Here is a 14,203-nt window from a genome sequence, read left to right as displayed (position 1 = left end):
TGAGGTGAATTTGTTTTGTGGTTTCACCTCGATATACATTGATTGACTGAAAAATATACCGAAAAATACTGGGCAGTGCCTTTACATATATTCCGATTTGTATGTTTGCATTTTATTTCATGCGTTACCGTTAAAGGAAATTGAATTAAAAGAAAATAAATTTAATTTTACACTCTTTGTAAGGAACAAAACTATATATATATTTAAATTTTTTTTTCAAAGAAACCGATTTTTAATGATTCTTAATCATCGATATATTGAGTCATTGACGTTGTTCCACCTCTATATTGTACATACTTATATATATTAATATAAAAAAATACATAGGGAAAGCTAATAAAAAGGACACCAACATGATTGTTTCACGTTTGGCAAACCCATTCAACGCTGCCATTCATCAACTGGCTCGTCAAAGTGTCCGTAAAGAAGTCAATATTACTCGCCAAATGTCAGGAGTTCACTTCCGTAGTGGAGCCTTGAAGCCAAAACCAGGGGAGATGCCCTTTGGTTTGTTCGCCATCATCTGTGCTGTGATTCCTGGACTCTTTGTAGGTGCCACCATTAGTAAGAATGTTGCGAACTTTTTGGAAGAGAACGATCTGTTTGTGCCCTCCGATGATGATGATGATGAGGACTAAATATGCTCCGGAGACAATAAACAAAGCCTGCTCTAGTCACAAAATGGATGGGCCGGACAGCATAGAGTTCTCCTTTCAGCTAAGCCATAAAAGCCAAAACTTTATTCATCTAATTCAATATACTTTGCATTGTTAAACTATCTAACTTTAAGGGACAATACGCACTTAAATGTCAACACAAATTGTTCATTTAAATTCTACAATTATTTATTAAATTATTTCCCCTTGGAATAATATTTGCTAAGTTTTTGTAATGACAAACGTTATAGAATTAAATCGTGATTATCAAAATAAAACACATGTACGGCATCTTATATAATGGTCTGGGAAAGCTAAGCAATACATGCATAATATAAAAATAGCAACTTGCGAATATGTACGCCATGCTCATAAATTCTGCGGGATGGATGATGTTTTTGGACTTAGTTACAACCCATTAATTGGTACCATAATATCTTACCCATTTTCTTCATTACTGAAAGTGAAATAAAACATTTTCTGGCTTGGTGTTTTTGCCGAAGTGGAATTTTATTTAATTAAATTTTCAGGGTGTACAAAGTATTTTTTGACTGTTATTTTTTGACTGCTTGCTGTGCGCCTACTTCAAAAAATCATTCAATTATTTTCTTTTCTTAGATTGGCTCAAAAGCGGCGTTTATATATTTGTCACGATTTTGAATAATACAAATTATTGTTTGTTCTTATATCGCTTTAAATATATATCTGCTATATATATATATATATAAAATGTTTATGTGTGTGTGTATGTTTTGTATTTATGTTGTCTTTGATTTGAATAAAAAGGTGTTTAATTCGCTTGATCTTCTTGATCTCTTCAGCAATATACTCAAAAAATCTTTAATATTCCAAATCGGGTTTCGGTTATTTGTGTGTTGTTTGTTGGTTTTTGTTATATATATTTGAAATATCTTCTTGCGGCTGTATAAATGTTTTTTTTTGTATTTTGCAATTTTTTCAAATATTTTTTTCTTGCTTTTTCTTGTTGTTTAATAAAAAAATATGAATTTTATTTTCACTGCTGCATGCAACATGCGCACGGCTTATTCTTTTTATCCCTTTGTTTTATCTGTTTAATAATCGTATGCATGGTGTAAAAACATCTTATCTAACAAAAGGCTGAACGCAAATAATAAAAAATAACTTGGCGTTCGCTCGATTTACATATTTTCTTTAATTTCCCAATATATTAAATATATATATATATATGTGTTATATATATATATAAATTCATATATATATATGCAAATTGTAATGAATTTGAAATTTCTGTTTTTACTTTGTTGATAATAAACATAAAAATCTTTTTTTCTCGCATTCCCCCTCCCTCTTGAAATTCTTTTCACGCGATTTTTCGCGCTTTAGCGCTCTTCATGTTTTCTTGTATTTTTCATATATGTTTTAATATATTTATATATGTATATGTATGTTTTTTTTTTAGTTTTTTACATAGATTTTTCAATTTTTTTGCATGGTTTTTCTTTTAATTTTTTCTTTTCTTTGCGTTTATGTTTGCTTTTAAAATTGTATTTTTCTCAACATATTGATTTTTTGTTGGTTTTCAAAGTAGCAAAAACTTGACTCTCATATTCTTGCGGTTGTTGTTTTTGTTGTTGGTTTGTTTTTCTCTGCTCTATAACTCTCGTTTTTCTTTTACATTTTTTCGTTTTTATTTATTTTAAGTTTTTTGCAATTTTTTTGTATTATTTTTTTCATATTTTTTAAAAGTGACTTTTCTTGTTGAAATTACAGAAAAAATATTACATTTTACTTTCGCTTTTGTTGATGTTGTTTGAAAGATTAAAAAACATAAAAATAGTGTACGAAAATTCTTTTAAAGTGTTTGCTTATGGATGCTACAAGAAACTAACATCGACGAATGTCACAATTTCAATTATTTGTATAATTTCATTACCGAAGATTTAAAATTTTTGCATTCGTTTTGCATTTATTCTGCACTGTGTTTCTATGCTTACGCATACAAAATAATTATTCAGTTTAGCAAAAAAAAAATAAATCGGGAAAACATTTATATATATATTTATATACATACACACAAATCTATATGTAAATCAAGTGTATCTGTGTTTGTTTACATCCTCTTCATTGTGTTTGGGTTTTTCTTTTCATTTGAGTCGCAAAATTATGAAAACTTTATCTGCGTATACATTATATAAATATATATATATATATAAAATTCTGTGCTTGTTGTGTTTAGTTGAAAGCTGGTTTTTGACTTCCTCAGCTCAGGGTTCCAGTATTTGCGTAAATGCGTTCGAAATTAAATGATTGAAATTGTTTGGTTCGTCGCGATAGAAATATAACCGGCTCTTCTGGAATTTCCTATCCTCTTTATTTTGTTTCTCGTTTCTTTCGTCATTCGATGCGTTTTTTTCTTTGCATGAGCATCAAAATGCGAACTATTTCTGTTTTTATAAAATTGAAAGTGAATGAGGGAAAAAACTGTAAGAGAGAAAACAATTAGCATTTAATTCCATAATGAATATAAACTTCACTTACATTTTTAGGTGTCGAGTGATTTGTAAAAATTTTTAATCCGCTTTTTTGTTGTTCGAGCTTAGTTGGCTTGATCGGTGACGCGATGAACCTGCAGCACAGCCACAGCTTCCTCCACCTTAGCCTTGAGTGCCTCCTTATCCTCCAGCATAAGCATAAGCTCTGAGTTCTCAATCTCGAGCAACATGCCAGTGATTTTGCCAGCAAGTGTAGCGTGCATGCGCTCAATCATCGGATACAGACGCTCGCCCAAGATCTGCTTCTGCTCTTGAGGCGTAGCATTGGCCAACAGAGAGGCGACAAGTTTCTCTTGCTCTGTAACGTGTTGAAGATGGTACATGCTAATTTAGCAAAAATATTCAAAGAAATGTAATGTGACATTTGACTTACTGTTGCCCTGCAACTGCTGCTGCATTGGCTGGGCCTGCTGCATCTGTTGAACCGGCGGATTACGCATGTTGGCTGTGTATTTGTAGCTAGCAGTACGCTGTTGAGCACCGCCGGGAATTTGAGCGCCAGCGATTTGCATATTCGGTGCGGCCACCGATTGTTGGCCAGTGATAGCGCGGGCTCCAGAGCTGCGCATATTATTGGCCGCGGCGGCGGCAGCAGCTGCATGCGTGCCCTGCACTGGCTGAGGCTGTGCGCCACGGGCACCGGCTGCAGACTGGCGGAACTGTGTGGGCACCGCACCGCCAGCACCTTGGAATCCACCAGCAGCGGCGGATGCAGTGCCTGGCTGCACGCTCGGCACAGCAGCTGGGGCACGCACTGGTGGAGCCCAGCGTGGTGTGTTGCGCATCTGTGTGGCCAACTGTGGGCCGAAGAAACGCTGGCCTGGCGGCATTGTGGGTACAAAGAAACCGCTGGCGGTATTCGGCTGGAATATTTGTCCAAGTTGCTGCATACGCATGCCAGTCATGTGGCGCATATACTGTGTAGCGAGGTGTGCCTTACGCTCCTCCTTGCGCTGAGCCAGTGCCACATACAATGGCTTGCTGCCGAGCACACGACCGTTCAGTTCAGTGACGGCGCAAGTGGCTTCATTCGGCGAAATGAAGCACACGAAACCGAAGCCCTTGGAGCGACCCTCCTCATCAGTCATGACCTTAGCCGATGTGATAGTACCGTACAGCGAGAACGTCTTACGCAGACGATCATCGTCAATGGAATCGTCTAGATTCTTCACGTACAAATTAACACCAAATACGGATTCGTGACGCTTCTTCTTCAGTTCCTCGAACTTGCGCTTCAGCTCCTGTTGGCGCTCGGCCTTCTTTTGGGCGCGGGCCACATACAATGACTTGCCTTCGCCCATTTCTTTGCCATTTAGTGCCTGGACGGCGGCCTCAGCAGCCTCGGTGGTCTCATAGGCCACAAAACCGAATCCCTTGCTCTTGCCGTCCTCCTTGGACATGACCTATGATCAAAATCGTATATTTACAATCCAGCTAAATAAGAGCGGCAATTACTAAGATACTTACTTTGTAGCTGGTGATAGTGCCGTATGGCTCAAAGAATTCCTTGAGTTTCTCATCATCAAATTCTTCGGTAAAGTTCTTTACATAGACATTTGTGAAGAGTTTGGCCTTCTCGCCCAGCTCCTTCTCGCGCTCCTTGCGTGGGATGAATTTGCCAACGTAGACTTTCTTGCCATTGAGCAACATACCATTGACCTTGTCGATGGACGTATTGGCAGCCTCCTCTGTTTCAAAATGCACAAAGCCATAACCTTTGGAATTGCTCTTCTCATCGGTTGCAACTTTGCAGCTCAAAATGTTGCCAAAGGCTGAGAAAGTGTCGTAAATGGCCTTATTATCAATGGTCTTATCCAAGTTCTTTATGAACACATTGCCAACGCCAGAACGGCGCAATGAGGGATCGCGCTGCGACCACATAATGCGTATGGGCTTGTTACGAACTAAGTCAAAATTCATTGTATCCAAAGCACGCTCAGCTATACAAATAGAATAAGATAATAATAGATAAACAATAATTAGTAATAATTCATAAGGTATTCATTCTCATTAAATGGATCGTCAATTATAAACAATTTTGTGACTCTTCTACTTCTGCGCTGGGCAATGCAAAAACCTCGGCACATGGTAAGTCAAGTCTGCAACAGCATTTCTCTAGCAACTTTGAATCTTAGCCGGCACAAAACAAAAGAAACTTTGACCAACCAATGGGTAGAAGTTGCCTAAGCCTTCTATACTACAAATCATACGATTTAATGCTGTAACGCTTCTACTTCTGCAAATGACAACTATACTCATTTACATGGTAAGTTACGTGCTTCGCTCTAGCAACAATGAATCTTAGTCGGCTCAAAATAGAGGTTTTTGACCAACCAATGGGTAGAAGTTGCTGAGGACTGTTCTAAGTTGAAACCTATTAAGTTATAAAGCTTCCCCACTTAAGTAAATTACATTGGGTTCGTTTACTTTGGTGAGTTGCGTACTTTACTCTGGCGCCTTCAAATCTCAGCCATTTCATTGTGAATACATTGACTAAGGGTATAAGGTGCTATCTACTAGAACCATTTAACTTTAATTTTTGTAACGCTTCTACTTCTGTAAATGAGAGAAAGGGAACTCATCTACATGGTAAGTCACGTTCATAGGTTAATTTAGCAACTTTGAATCTTAGTCGGCTCAAAATGGTAAATATAATTTGACCAACCAATGGGTAGAAGTTGCACGACTCTTTCTAACCTTAAAAAGCATAAACAACAAATTGGAGACCAAAAGGCGAAGTTCAGTAAACTTTGCGGAATGCGACGATGCGATGCGATGACTACGCTTTCACACAAGTCCGTGCGTTAATTCAATAAAAAAAATAAATAAACCAAAATGTAAACGACCTTTTCGTAATCAACAACAGAAGTGGCGAGACGCGTAGTTTATAGTTTTGTGGTGAAAGTTTTGTTTTCGTTTTTTCAAGACAAGACAAAGAGGGAAACATGGCTTCAAGTGTCATGTATTTTTGGTCTTTAGCATATCAAGAATTTACACGTGTTAATGAATGAATGAGCAGCAACAACAGTAGTATATGAATGAATCTAAGGCGCGCGTCTCGTCTGCCAATGGCCTTGCATTTTAGCTTTAAAAAAGTGAAAGTTAACACACAAAAAAAGTGAAAAGTATTTTGTTTTGGTTTTCGTTGGAATGTTCAGAGATTTTGCCACGGAGGCACATGAAAACTAAACGTTGAAGAGTTGAAATATTCGCAACATCAAATCTAACCTATAAATAGATAAAGCGAGTTTCTCAAATGCGCGCGCTGAGCATAAACAATAAACACATGTTGACGACACACACCATGATAAATCTATATACAACTTCTCTCCGCGAGACTGTTCATATGTGTGTGTGTGAGAGTCCACTTGGATACAATAATGATGCAGGCAAAACAAAACTGACGCCATTGTGAGACGAGGCGATAGCAGAACGGGGCGTGGCGTGAGCGATAAGCTGTTGTGAAGTGAAGAAATATTATAGCATCAAAATTGCAATTTGTGTGGAGCGTTCCAGTTTGTGATGACTAGACGACTGCCGAGTGGCCAGGCAGGCAACAGGCCAGCTGTTTATTTCTTCTCTCCCTCCCTCCCTTTATTCTCTTTCACTTTCAGCCACACAAAAACTGGAATTTAACTCACTCACACAAAGACAAGCAGACGCTCTGTTGTACTGTGAGTGTATGCGCCTGTGTGTGTAATTGCAAAAAATTGTACACGTGTTTTCAGTTGCTTGTGTCATTGTGGGGGTTCCTCCCCCTATACCTTTGGAGACCACATCCCATCAATGTAATATGGATTTCACAATGTTTTCTTTAGCGATCGTTATTACTCACCATCGGCTGGCTGCTGGAAATTGACGTAGGCATAGCCCAACGAGCGACGGGTAATCACGTCGCGGCACACGCGAATGGAGAGAACTGGTCCAGCAGAGGAGAACTTGTCGAATAGTGACGCTTCAGTAATATCCTGGTGCAAATCACCCACGTATAATGAAGCCATTTTTGGTGATTAGGTCCTCCTAAATATTACAAAATTATAGATGTAAAATAATCGTCAATCAATTATCAATCATTTTATATGTGAAAACAGCGATCGCTTTTCTCATTTCTCTAAAAGGGGAAAAAAATCGCAAATATAAAATAAGAACAAAAAAGCGGCGTGGTTTTTGTTTTAGCTCTTCGCCCGTACATGTGTGAGAGTGGGTACGTGCGTGTGCGTGTCTGTGTGGCAATACTGACGCATGTGACAGTTGGACGATAGTCGAGTCGATTGGTCGACATGGCAACACTGCGCGCGGCATAGGCATGTGCTTTGTTGTTGCTGTGGTCGTCTTTCCTTCTTTCACACACTCTCACACACATCACACTAACATGCAGAACTCATGTTGGAAAATTTCCACATGCGCACACCATAATGTACATGCATAAGTTTCGTCCGCACCCGAATTGTTAAATATACTTTAAATTTAAATATTAAAATCATTCCGTAATGCAAGCCACACTCAATTCACAGCTTGCAAATCATCACATAGTGGGGCTGGGTCTTTGTTCGATATCTTTAGCAATTTAATGCGCTCTTTTTGGTCGACAGCTTACGTCGCCATCTTGCGTGGCACACGAATCACATTTCACAAGAAAATTTCGATTTTGCTTTGTATTGCATTTGTTGCTTTTGCTGTACTTACGTTTTCAGCACTTGCTCGAATTTTTTTGCTACTTTTTACAATTTTTTTTGGTTACTTTTTATATTTTTAATTTTTTTTTTATTTTTTTTAAGATTTTTTTCTTCACAAAAAAATATGTGATAAGTCGTGTGCTAAGCGAAACCACGACCGCTCACTTAAACGGACTCTACTCGACTCGCCGAATTTTGCTCTCGCCTTCATCCAGGGAGGGAGAAAATAACTCGGCGGTACGTGAAGAGAAATGCGACTCGCTCACATCGCACGTTTGACATTTGTGTTCATTGGCCAACACCGCATGCAAATGTTTTCCAACACTATGAGTTCGTTGACAATACAAAATCAAAATATTCTATGCATGTTTTATGGTTAATTGAAATGATAATTTTGCTAACTTTGTACAATATTTGTTTGTAGTAATTAGTATAATTACCCCGCAGTACTTTTGACAACTTTTGCTGACAATACTTCTTTCTTCATTAAGCTAAATTATTTACATAAATATATACATACATGCATATGTATGTACGTACCTATGTACATACTTATGTATATTAATAATATTAACAAAGGTGCATATATTAAAGACGAAAAATATGACAACTTTAAGGAGTAATATAAAACGATGATTTCTATATAGAAATCTTTACATATAAAGATCATTTAATACATACATAAGTTGTAGGACGGATTTTTCTAGAAACATGGAAATCTAACCTGGAATTCCCCCAATTGAACTTACCGATTTTGCGGTGCAGCAAATTCGATGTTATTCAGAATCAAAGCCTTGAAAAGACGAACACGACGAACAAAAGTATTAAATGTTTAACTTCACTTGTAAAAATGTAACTTTTTTTTTTGATTTTTGTATTTTTTACGAAATAAAGAACACTCAAGAAATGCAATGTAAAGACTGCATTGAACAAGTTATTAATTATTTTTTTTTAAGTTTATTTTTGGGTAATAAACCAATTTTTAGTTTCAAAGTGTGTCTCCTAATGAGGTAGCAGGCAGACTGACACAGGCCAAAAATGAAGTGTCAACATTTTTCATCGCCTCTGTCGCCTACTATGATTCAAGGAACTTTTGATAACTGAATTTCGCAATTTCATATCAAAATCATCCCTGCATTATTTTTCATTGACTACCGGAGACTGACTGTTTTTTAAGAGTATTAAGTATAAACATTTATTTAAACATTTTACACACATATATGTAGCTTAATGCTCGATTTGTTATTTTATAATGCAAATGCATGAGATTTTTTTTCAACGTTCAACTCGATTTTGATTTCGTATAGATTTTTTTTAATGTAATTCTAAAATTAATGAATTATATTATATCTAATCTATGGGTAAATTTGTTTATTCCTAATTGATTTGCTTTAATAAATTTGTGTTGTGTTTAGTACACCTCAAATAGATTTTGTATGCATAACATGATTTGTTTATCTTCAAGTACATTAAATATATATTTTTCGAAAATATATATGTATATAAATTATAAAATAGTTGGAACTGAACTGAAACTTAACTACCATATTCTTGCGAATAATTGTGTATACTTTAATACGGTTCACTTTTTCAGCAGTAAATTTATGCAATTAAACGATAGCATTAGTTAATGTTGTAATACTTTTAAGAGCCAAATTGTTGTATATAGAAATTTTGAATTTTTGTTACTTAATTCAACCATTAACTGCCATTGCACAATTAAAACCTGTAATCAGTTGCATTTTTTGAATGCCAAACATTTGTTGAATATTTTACTATGTTGGCAGTCGATTCTCAAAGATTAACAAAACTAAAATTGGGCCTAAAAAATTGGCAGTATACTGCTTAAAAAATAATTGAATAAAAAACCTAAAGAAAATAATAAAAAATAATTAATCCGAATAAATCTTATGTTATGTTTAGTTTCCATTCGTTGCCATCGTGGTTGAAGTAGTGGTGGCTGCTGCATCGCCTCCCCATTCTACCAGATACTGAACTTGTCCATTTCCCATTCGCCGTTTTGCGCGTATAGCAAACGATTCGCCAGCATCGATGCGATTCATGGCGCCGCCAAAGTATCTGTTCACCGATTGCTTCAAGTCCAGCATCGAGTGAGCATTAACGGTTGCGCCACCACTGCTGGCGCTGCTGCTGACATTGGTGGCCGTGGAACTGGTCGAATTGCGTCGACTGTCGCCCGGCGAACCGCCGCGTGACTTTTGTGGTCGTTGACGCAGCAGGCGACCGTGCGTTGGTTTTTCTGGTGGCAGCAACGGTACAGGCGGCGGTGGCTGCAAATCTTTGGCATAGATGGGAAAGTAGTGGCTAGGTATGGGATTTATTGTTGTGGTGTTGATCACCTGCAAATCAGATTCCAAATAAAACTATTAGTATGTTAGATAAGCAAGAGTGGAAAACACAACTCACCTCGATGGCCGTCGTCAGGCGCCTGGTGCGCCGACGGCGCACCTCCTGATTAGGCCCAATGGTAATATCTTTGGCACTCAGTCTTCGCTTAATGGTGCGCACCATGCGCGGCTGTTGCGCAGCCGTTCCCGCCTTGACCAGCTCAATATTGCTCAAATGCTTGGCATTATGCTTCAGCTTGAAAATGCTGTTGATGATGCCAGCAACGCCAACAGCGGTGCCGACATTACGCTGTTGCGTTGACTTCTTGGGCGTGGCCATCAGGAAGGGATTGTTGCGACCAAGGAAATTAGCTGGCGGTGGTATGATGAGATCCAGTGAACTGGTGCCACGGCTGCTACTCGAGTTCTCATCAGACGAGAGATCACAGTTGCGGCTGCTGTCGTAACGTTTCGACGAACGGAATGCTTTGCGTTTACGGCTATTGCCATTGCTATTGCTGTTGCCATTGACCGCAACATCGACCTGAGGTGGTGCAGGTGCCATGAGTTTAGGAGGCTCACCATCGTTGGCATTATCATCGGCTAGATCGGGCGTGCATTCTGGTGTGCTGCAAATCTGCTATAATTATGATAACAAGTTAATATATGTTGCAGATTAATTAATAATCTATTGATATGCCTACCTGTGGCTCTTCGACTGTTACAGTTATTTGTTGGTTGCTTTGCTTTTTGGCCATATCCATGATTTGTTTAATGGGAATTTCATCTTCGCTGGTATCTACCTCTGCTTCAGCTTCCACTGCCTCCTCCTCGTCCTCATCTGTGTGAAACTCGTACACATCCTTGGCGGAAGCGATCTTTGTAGCATTATCTCGCGCTCGCTTTGTATGAACTTTTGTCTTCTGCACTTCTCCAGGCATCAGTAATAATCTAAACTTATCAACCAACAGCTCATCACTAAGCTCTTCGTCTGGCTGTAGAAACACACTCGGTGTCAATGGTGGACCACTGTGCCTTAGCGCATAGTAAGCCGGCGCACGTTTAAACTCGCGACCACAAACAAAACGATCGGAATACTCTTTTAACGTATGCTTTATGCGTTCCATTAGCGTTGTTTCCGGAAGCTGACGCCATTCGTCGCAGATGGGAAACTGTTGCCGCTGCTCCAGGATAAATGGCCAAATATCCTTGAGTAAATGATGGTATTTCTGATGCTGATGTTTACGAAGATTGTACAACGTTATGTGCAGCATATCGACCCAATCGATTTGCAGACGGCGTACAAACTCAACACCATCGTTACACACCGTACAACAAAAGATGAAAAACCTGTAAGATATATTAAATCAGTTTTCACCTCTAACAATGAGTGGATTAGTTAATTAACTTACATGTCGCCACGCAACAATTTGCCCTTAAAGTCTTGCATGCATTGTGTGTGAAACCAGTTGCGGCACTTGCAACATTGCAACATATTATAATCGAATTTTCCAGGTTTGCCACAATAGCAATATATTTGCTCTTCATTCACTCGATGCTTTTCATCCCAGCTCAGCTTGTCCACCTGTTCAACAACAGCAAATGGTTAATTATACTATATAACGTGAATATTATTTGTCGTCATTTAATGTAAGGTTCATAATATGAATAAGTAAATGCTAATATAAGAGCTGATAAACAAACATCAGATTTTTGATATATTCAAAATGTATTATCGATTTATAATTTTTTATAAATCTTAATAGCATAACAGAACACTCTATATTTACAATTAATCTAAATAGATATTGACTATCTGATGAAAAATATAAATATTTTATAATGTAGTAGTACCTTTCAAAGTCATTGAATACCGGGTATAATAATGCTATTATTGCTTGACTCAAACTTACATGATACGGCAGCTGTCGACAAATGCCTGGTGGTTTGTTAGCCTCGTGTTGCACAATCGCTGGTTGCATCTTCATTGGCTTGGCGCAGCGTTTGCAACACCAAACGCCACTGGCAATTTCTGTTGTGCATCCGCGATGATAACCACGACCGCAACGTTCGCAAATCTCGACAATATCATCATGTTGTGCCCGCTTGCAGGCCACGCACATGGGTCCAGTCGTGCTGGTGGCTGCACCGCCCCCATTGCTCGGTTCGTTACCCAGTTTGCGCAGTTTTTCTCGCTCACACCATTGCTCCGACTTATCATCGAATCGCACCAGATATTGTTGTTCGGAGTGAGCGATTATTGTGCCTAAATAGAAGCGTCCATCATTGCATTTGATAAACACATCCTCTTGCAGTGCATAATTGATGGGTGCGGGAACAGCAGCTGGAGCAGGAACGGGGTTTATTACGACTGGCGGTGGTGTGGGAGGTGTTGGTGGCGCTGCAGCTGAAACCACAGCCGCAGATTCTTCAAGACCAATTTTCGGTGATCTAATGTAGCTCTGCTTTAGTTGTGTCGTCGGCGATCCGGCGCCGCTGCTTTCTGGAGACTTCAAGGGCGAGCTCAAAGTTTCTGGTGTTGTGGGCGGTGTGTGTGGCGTGGTTGTTGTGGAATCTGGCTCATCGATCACAATGACTGCGTTGGTGACGCTTGAGCTGCTTCGACCGTTCGAGATGCAGCTGCTGGTGCTGCTACAGCTGCTGTCAGCTGTGCTGCTATCGATAAGAGGTATCAATGCCTTGTGCTGTATTGCGGGTATTATCGGTGAGGGCTGGCAGAGATTTGGCTCCGCGTAATGATTGTTAATGCAGATGTTAATACGATCCAAAACCACTGTCGATGACGGCGCCGCATTGTTCGGCAAGGTGGCAAGTGCAACACTATTGCTGTTGCTGCTCACAGGAACCAATGGCGGTGGCTGCAGCTTTGGTTGCAAACTGGCCGATGTTGTGTAGTATGCGCCAACTGGGGCATATAACTCGGCAGCTGTGGCAGTGGCTGTTGTTGATGTTGGGGCAGCATACAATTGATTCAGTTGTTCTGTGCCTTTGTTTAAACTATAAACATTGGGCGCTGTGCTGATAATGCGAATGTTATTGATGTTATTCGCTTTAAACGGACTTGATTGCGTCGGTTGTTGTGCCTGCTGCTGCTGTTGCGTGGCATAGCTGTTGGTGATTTGAATGCTATTGGGATGCGTTGCTGCTGCTGTTGTTGTGGTAGCGTTTGCATAATAGTGCCGCTTTGGGGCACTTAGTGCTGACGGTAACCCGCCGCCAGCATTTGTTGCCAGTGTTGCAGGCGCAGGCGGAAGTATTTGATAGGTAAGCCATTGCTGGCCATTTGGTGCTCCGGTTGCTGGTTGTGTTAAATAACTGTATGAGGTGGTTGGGGCGGACACAGCGCCTGCGAATTGTGGTGCCACATTTTGTGGCGTGTTGTGCTCATGTGGTTGCAAGTGAAAATGGTTGTTCATCATTTCGATTACTTCTCTTTTTTAGTGCCGAGTTTAGCTTTGTGCGCAGTCTTTTCTATGAATTAAGAACGAAAGCAAAACAAAATAAATCAGTTAATTTTTGATGCACTAGTTGTTTTTCTTCTTCATTCAGGTTTAGCAACAACAAACTGGCGCCTTTTTCAAGCAATTTGTTGCTGTTCACACGCACACACGGACACTTTGCACACAAACACATATAGAAAAAAAGAGAGAACCAAGAAAACAGTTTGCGGGCCCTTTTGTATTCTACTTCTTACCTTCAATTTTTCTCACGCAGTCGTGCACAACGACAAGCCGCAGTTTGAAACGTGATTTTACATACCTTTAGTGTGTTTTAACACATGCATTAAATTAGTTTAACATTAAATTACATTCGTTTATTAGTCATAAGTAGTTTTCGGCATTTTTCACCATTATTTTAAGCAAAAATGCACTAAACAATCACTTGATTCGGCAATTAAAAGTGTCAGCCATTTTTCAGCATATGCACAGTGTTAACGAATGGATAATGTTAAATGAGTAGTGTTGGAT

At 39.1% G+C, this 14,203-nt stretch overlaps 3 protein-coding genes and 1 long non-coding RNA gene across 7 annotated transcripts; 2 read left to right on the top strand and 2 right to left on the bottom strand.

Moving 5' to 3' along the window:
• Positions 1-266: 266 nt before the first annotated feature.
• LOC133843762 (essential MCU regulator, mitochondrial) lies at positions 267-1,741 on the top strand. The gene has a single exon (XM_062277448.1). The coding sequence runs from the start codon at positions 354-356 to the stop codon at positions 636-638; it is 285 nt and encodes a 94-aa protein (XP_062133432.1). The 5' UTR covers positions 267-353; the 3' UTR covers positions 639-1,741.
• A 753-nt stretch (positions 1,742-2,494) lies between these two features.
• On the bottom strand, positions 2,495-8,749 carry LOC133843760 (polyadenylate-binding protein). Of its 2 annotated transcripts, none has more exons than XM_062277445.1 (6): positions 8,616-8,749; positions 7,026-7,210; positions 4,658-5,130; positions 3,564-4,593; positions 3,177-3,488; positions 2,495-3,119 (listed from the first exon to the last, which is right to left on the bottom strand). In XM_062277445.1, exons 2-5 carry the CDS (start codon positions 7,189-7,191, stop codon positions 3,235-3,237), a joined length of 1,923 nt encoding a protein of 640 aa, XP_062133429.1. In that variant the 5' UTR covers positions 7,192-7,210; positions 8,616-8,749; the 3' UTR covers positions 2,495-3,119; positions 3,177-3,234. The 2 variants fall into 2 exon arrangements, with proteins under 2 accessions (XP_062133429.1, XP_062133428.1); XM_062277444.1 differs by lacking the exon at positions 8,616-8,749 and adding an exon at positions 7,877-8,067.
• LOC133843763 (uncharacterized) lies at positions 8,410-8,853 on the top strand. The gene is made up of 2 exons (XR_009894540.1): positions 8,410-8,485; positions 8,553-8,853. It is a non-coding gene; the product is annotated as an uncharacterized LOC133843763 (long non-coding RNA).
• A 754-nt stretch (positions 8,854-9,607) lies between these two features.
• On the bottom strand, positions 9,608-14,183 carry LOC133843758 (polycomb protein Pcl). 3 transcript variants are annotated; one of them, XM_062277439.1, is made up of 6 exons: positions 13,930-14,183; positions 12,128-13,706; positions 11,627-11,799; positions 10,919-11,564; positions 10,294-10,851; positions 9,608-10,226 (listed from the first exon to the last, which is right to left on the bottom strand). In XM_062277439.1, the coding sequence occupies exons 2-6, from the start codon at positions 13,652-13,654 to the stop codon at positions 9,786-9,788; spliced, it is 3,345 nt and encodes a 1,114-aa protein (XP_062133423.1). In that variant the 5' UTR covers positions 13,655-13,706; positions 13,930-14,183; the 3' UTR covers positions 9,608-9,785. The 3 variants fall into 3 exon arrangements, with proteins under 3 accessions (XP_062133423.1, XP_062133420.1, XP_062133421.1); XM_062277436.1 differs by having other exon boundaries at positions 10,294-10,854; positions 13,930-14,182; XM_062277437.1 differs by having other exon boundaries at positions 10,294-10,854; positions 13,995-14,182.
• Between the last annotated feature and the right edge of the window lie 20 nt (positions 14,184-14,203).

The sequence above is a fragment of the Drosophila sulfurigaster genome, chromosome 3 (assembly GCF_023558435.1).
Source record: "Drosophila sulfurigaster albostrigata strain 15112-1811.04 chromosome 3, ASM2355843v2, whole genome shotgun sequence".
NCBI lineage: Eukaryota > Metazoa > Arthropoda > Insecta > Diptera > Drosophilidae > Drosophila > Drosophila sulfurigaster.
The sequence above is the reverse complement of the archived record's forward strand: the minus strand, read 5'-3'. Positions and strand labels throughout refer to the sequence as shown.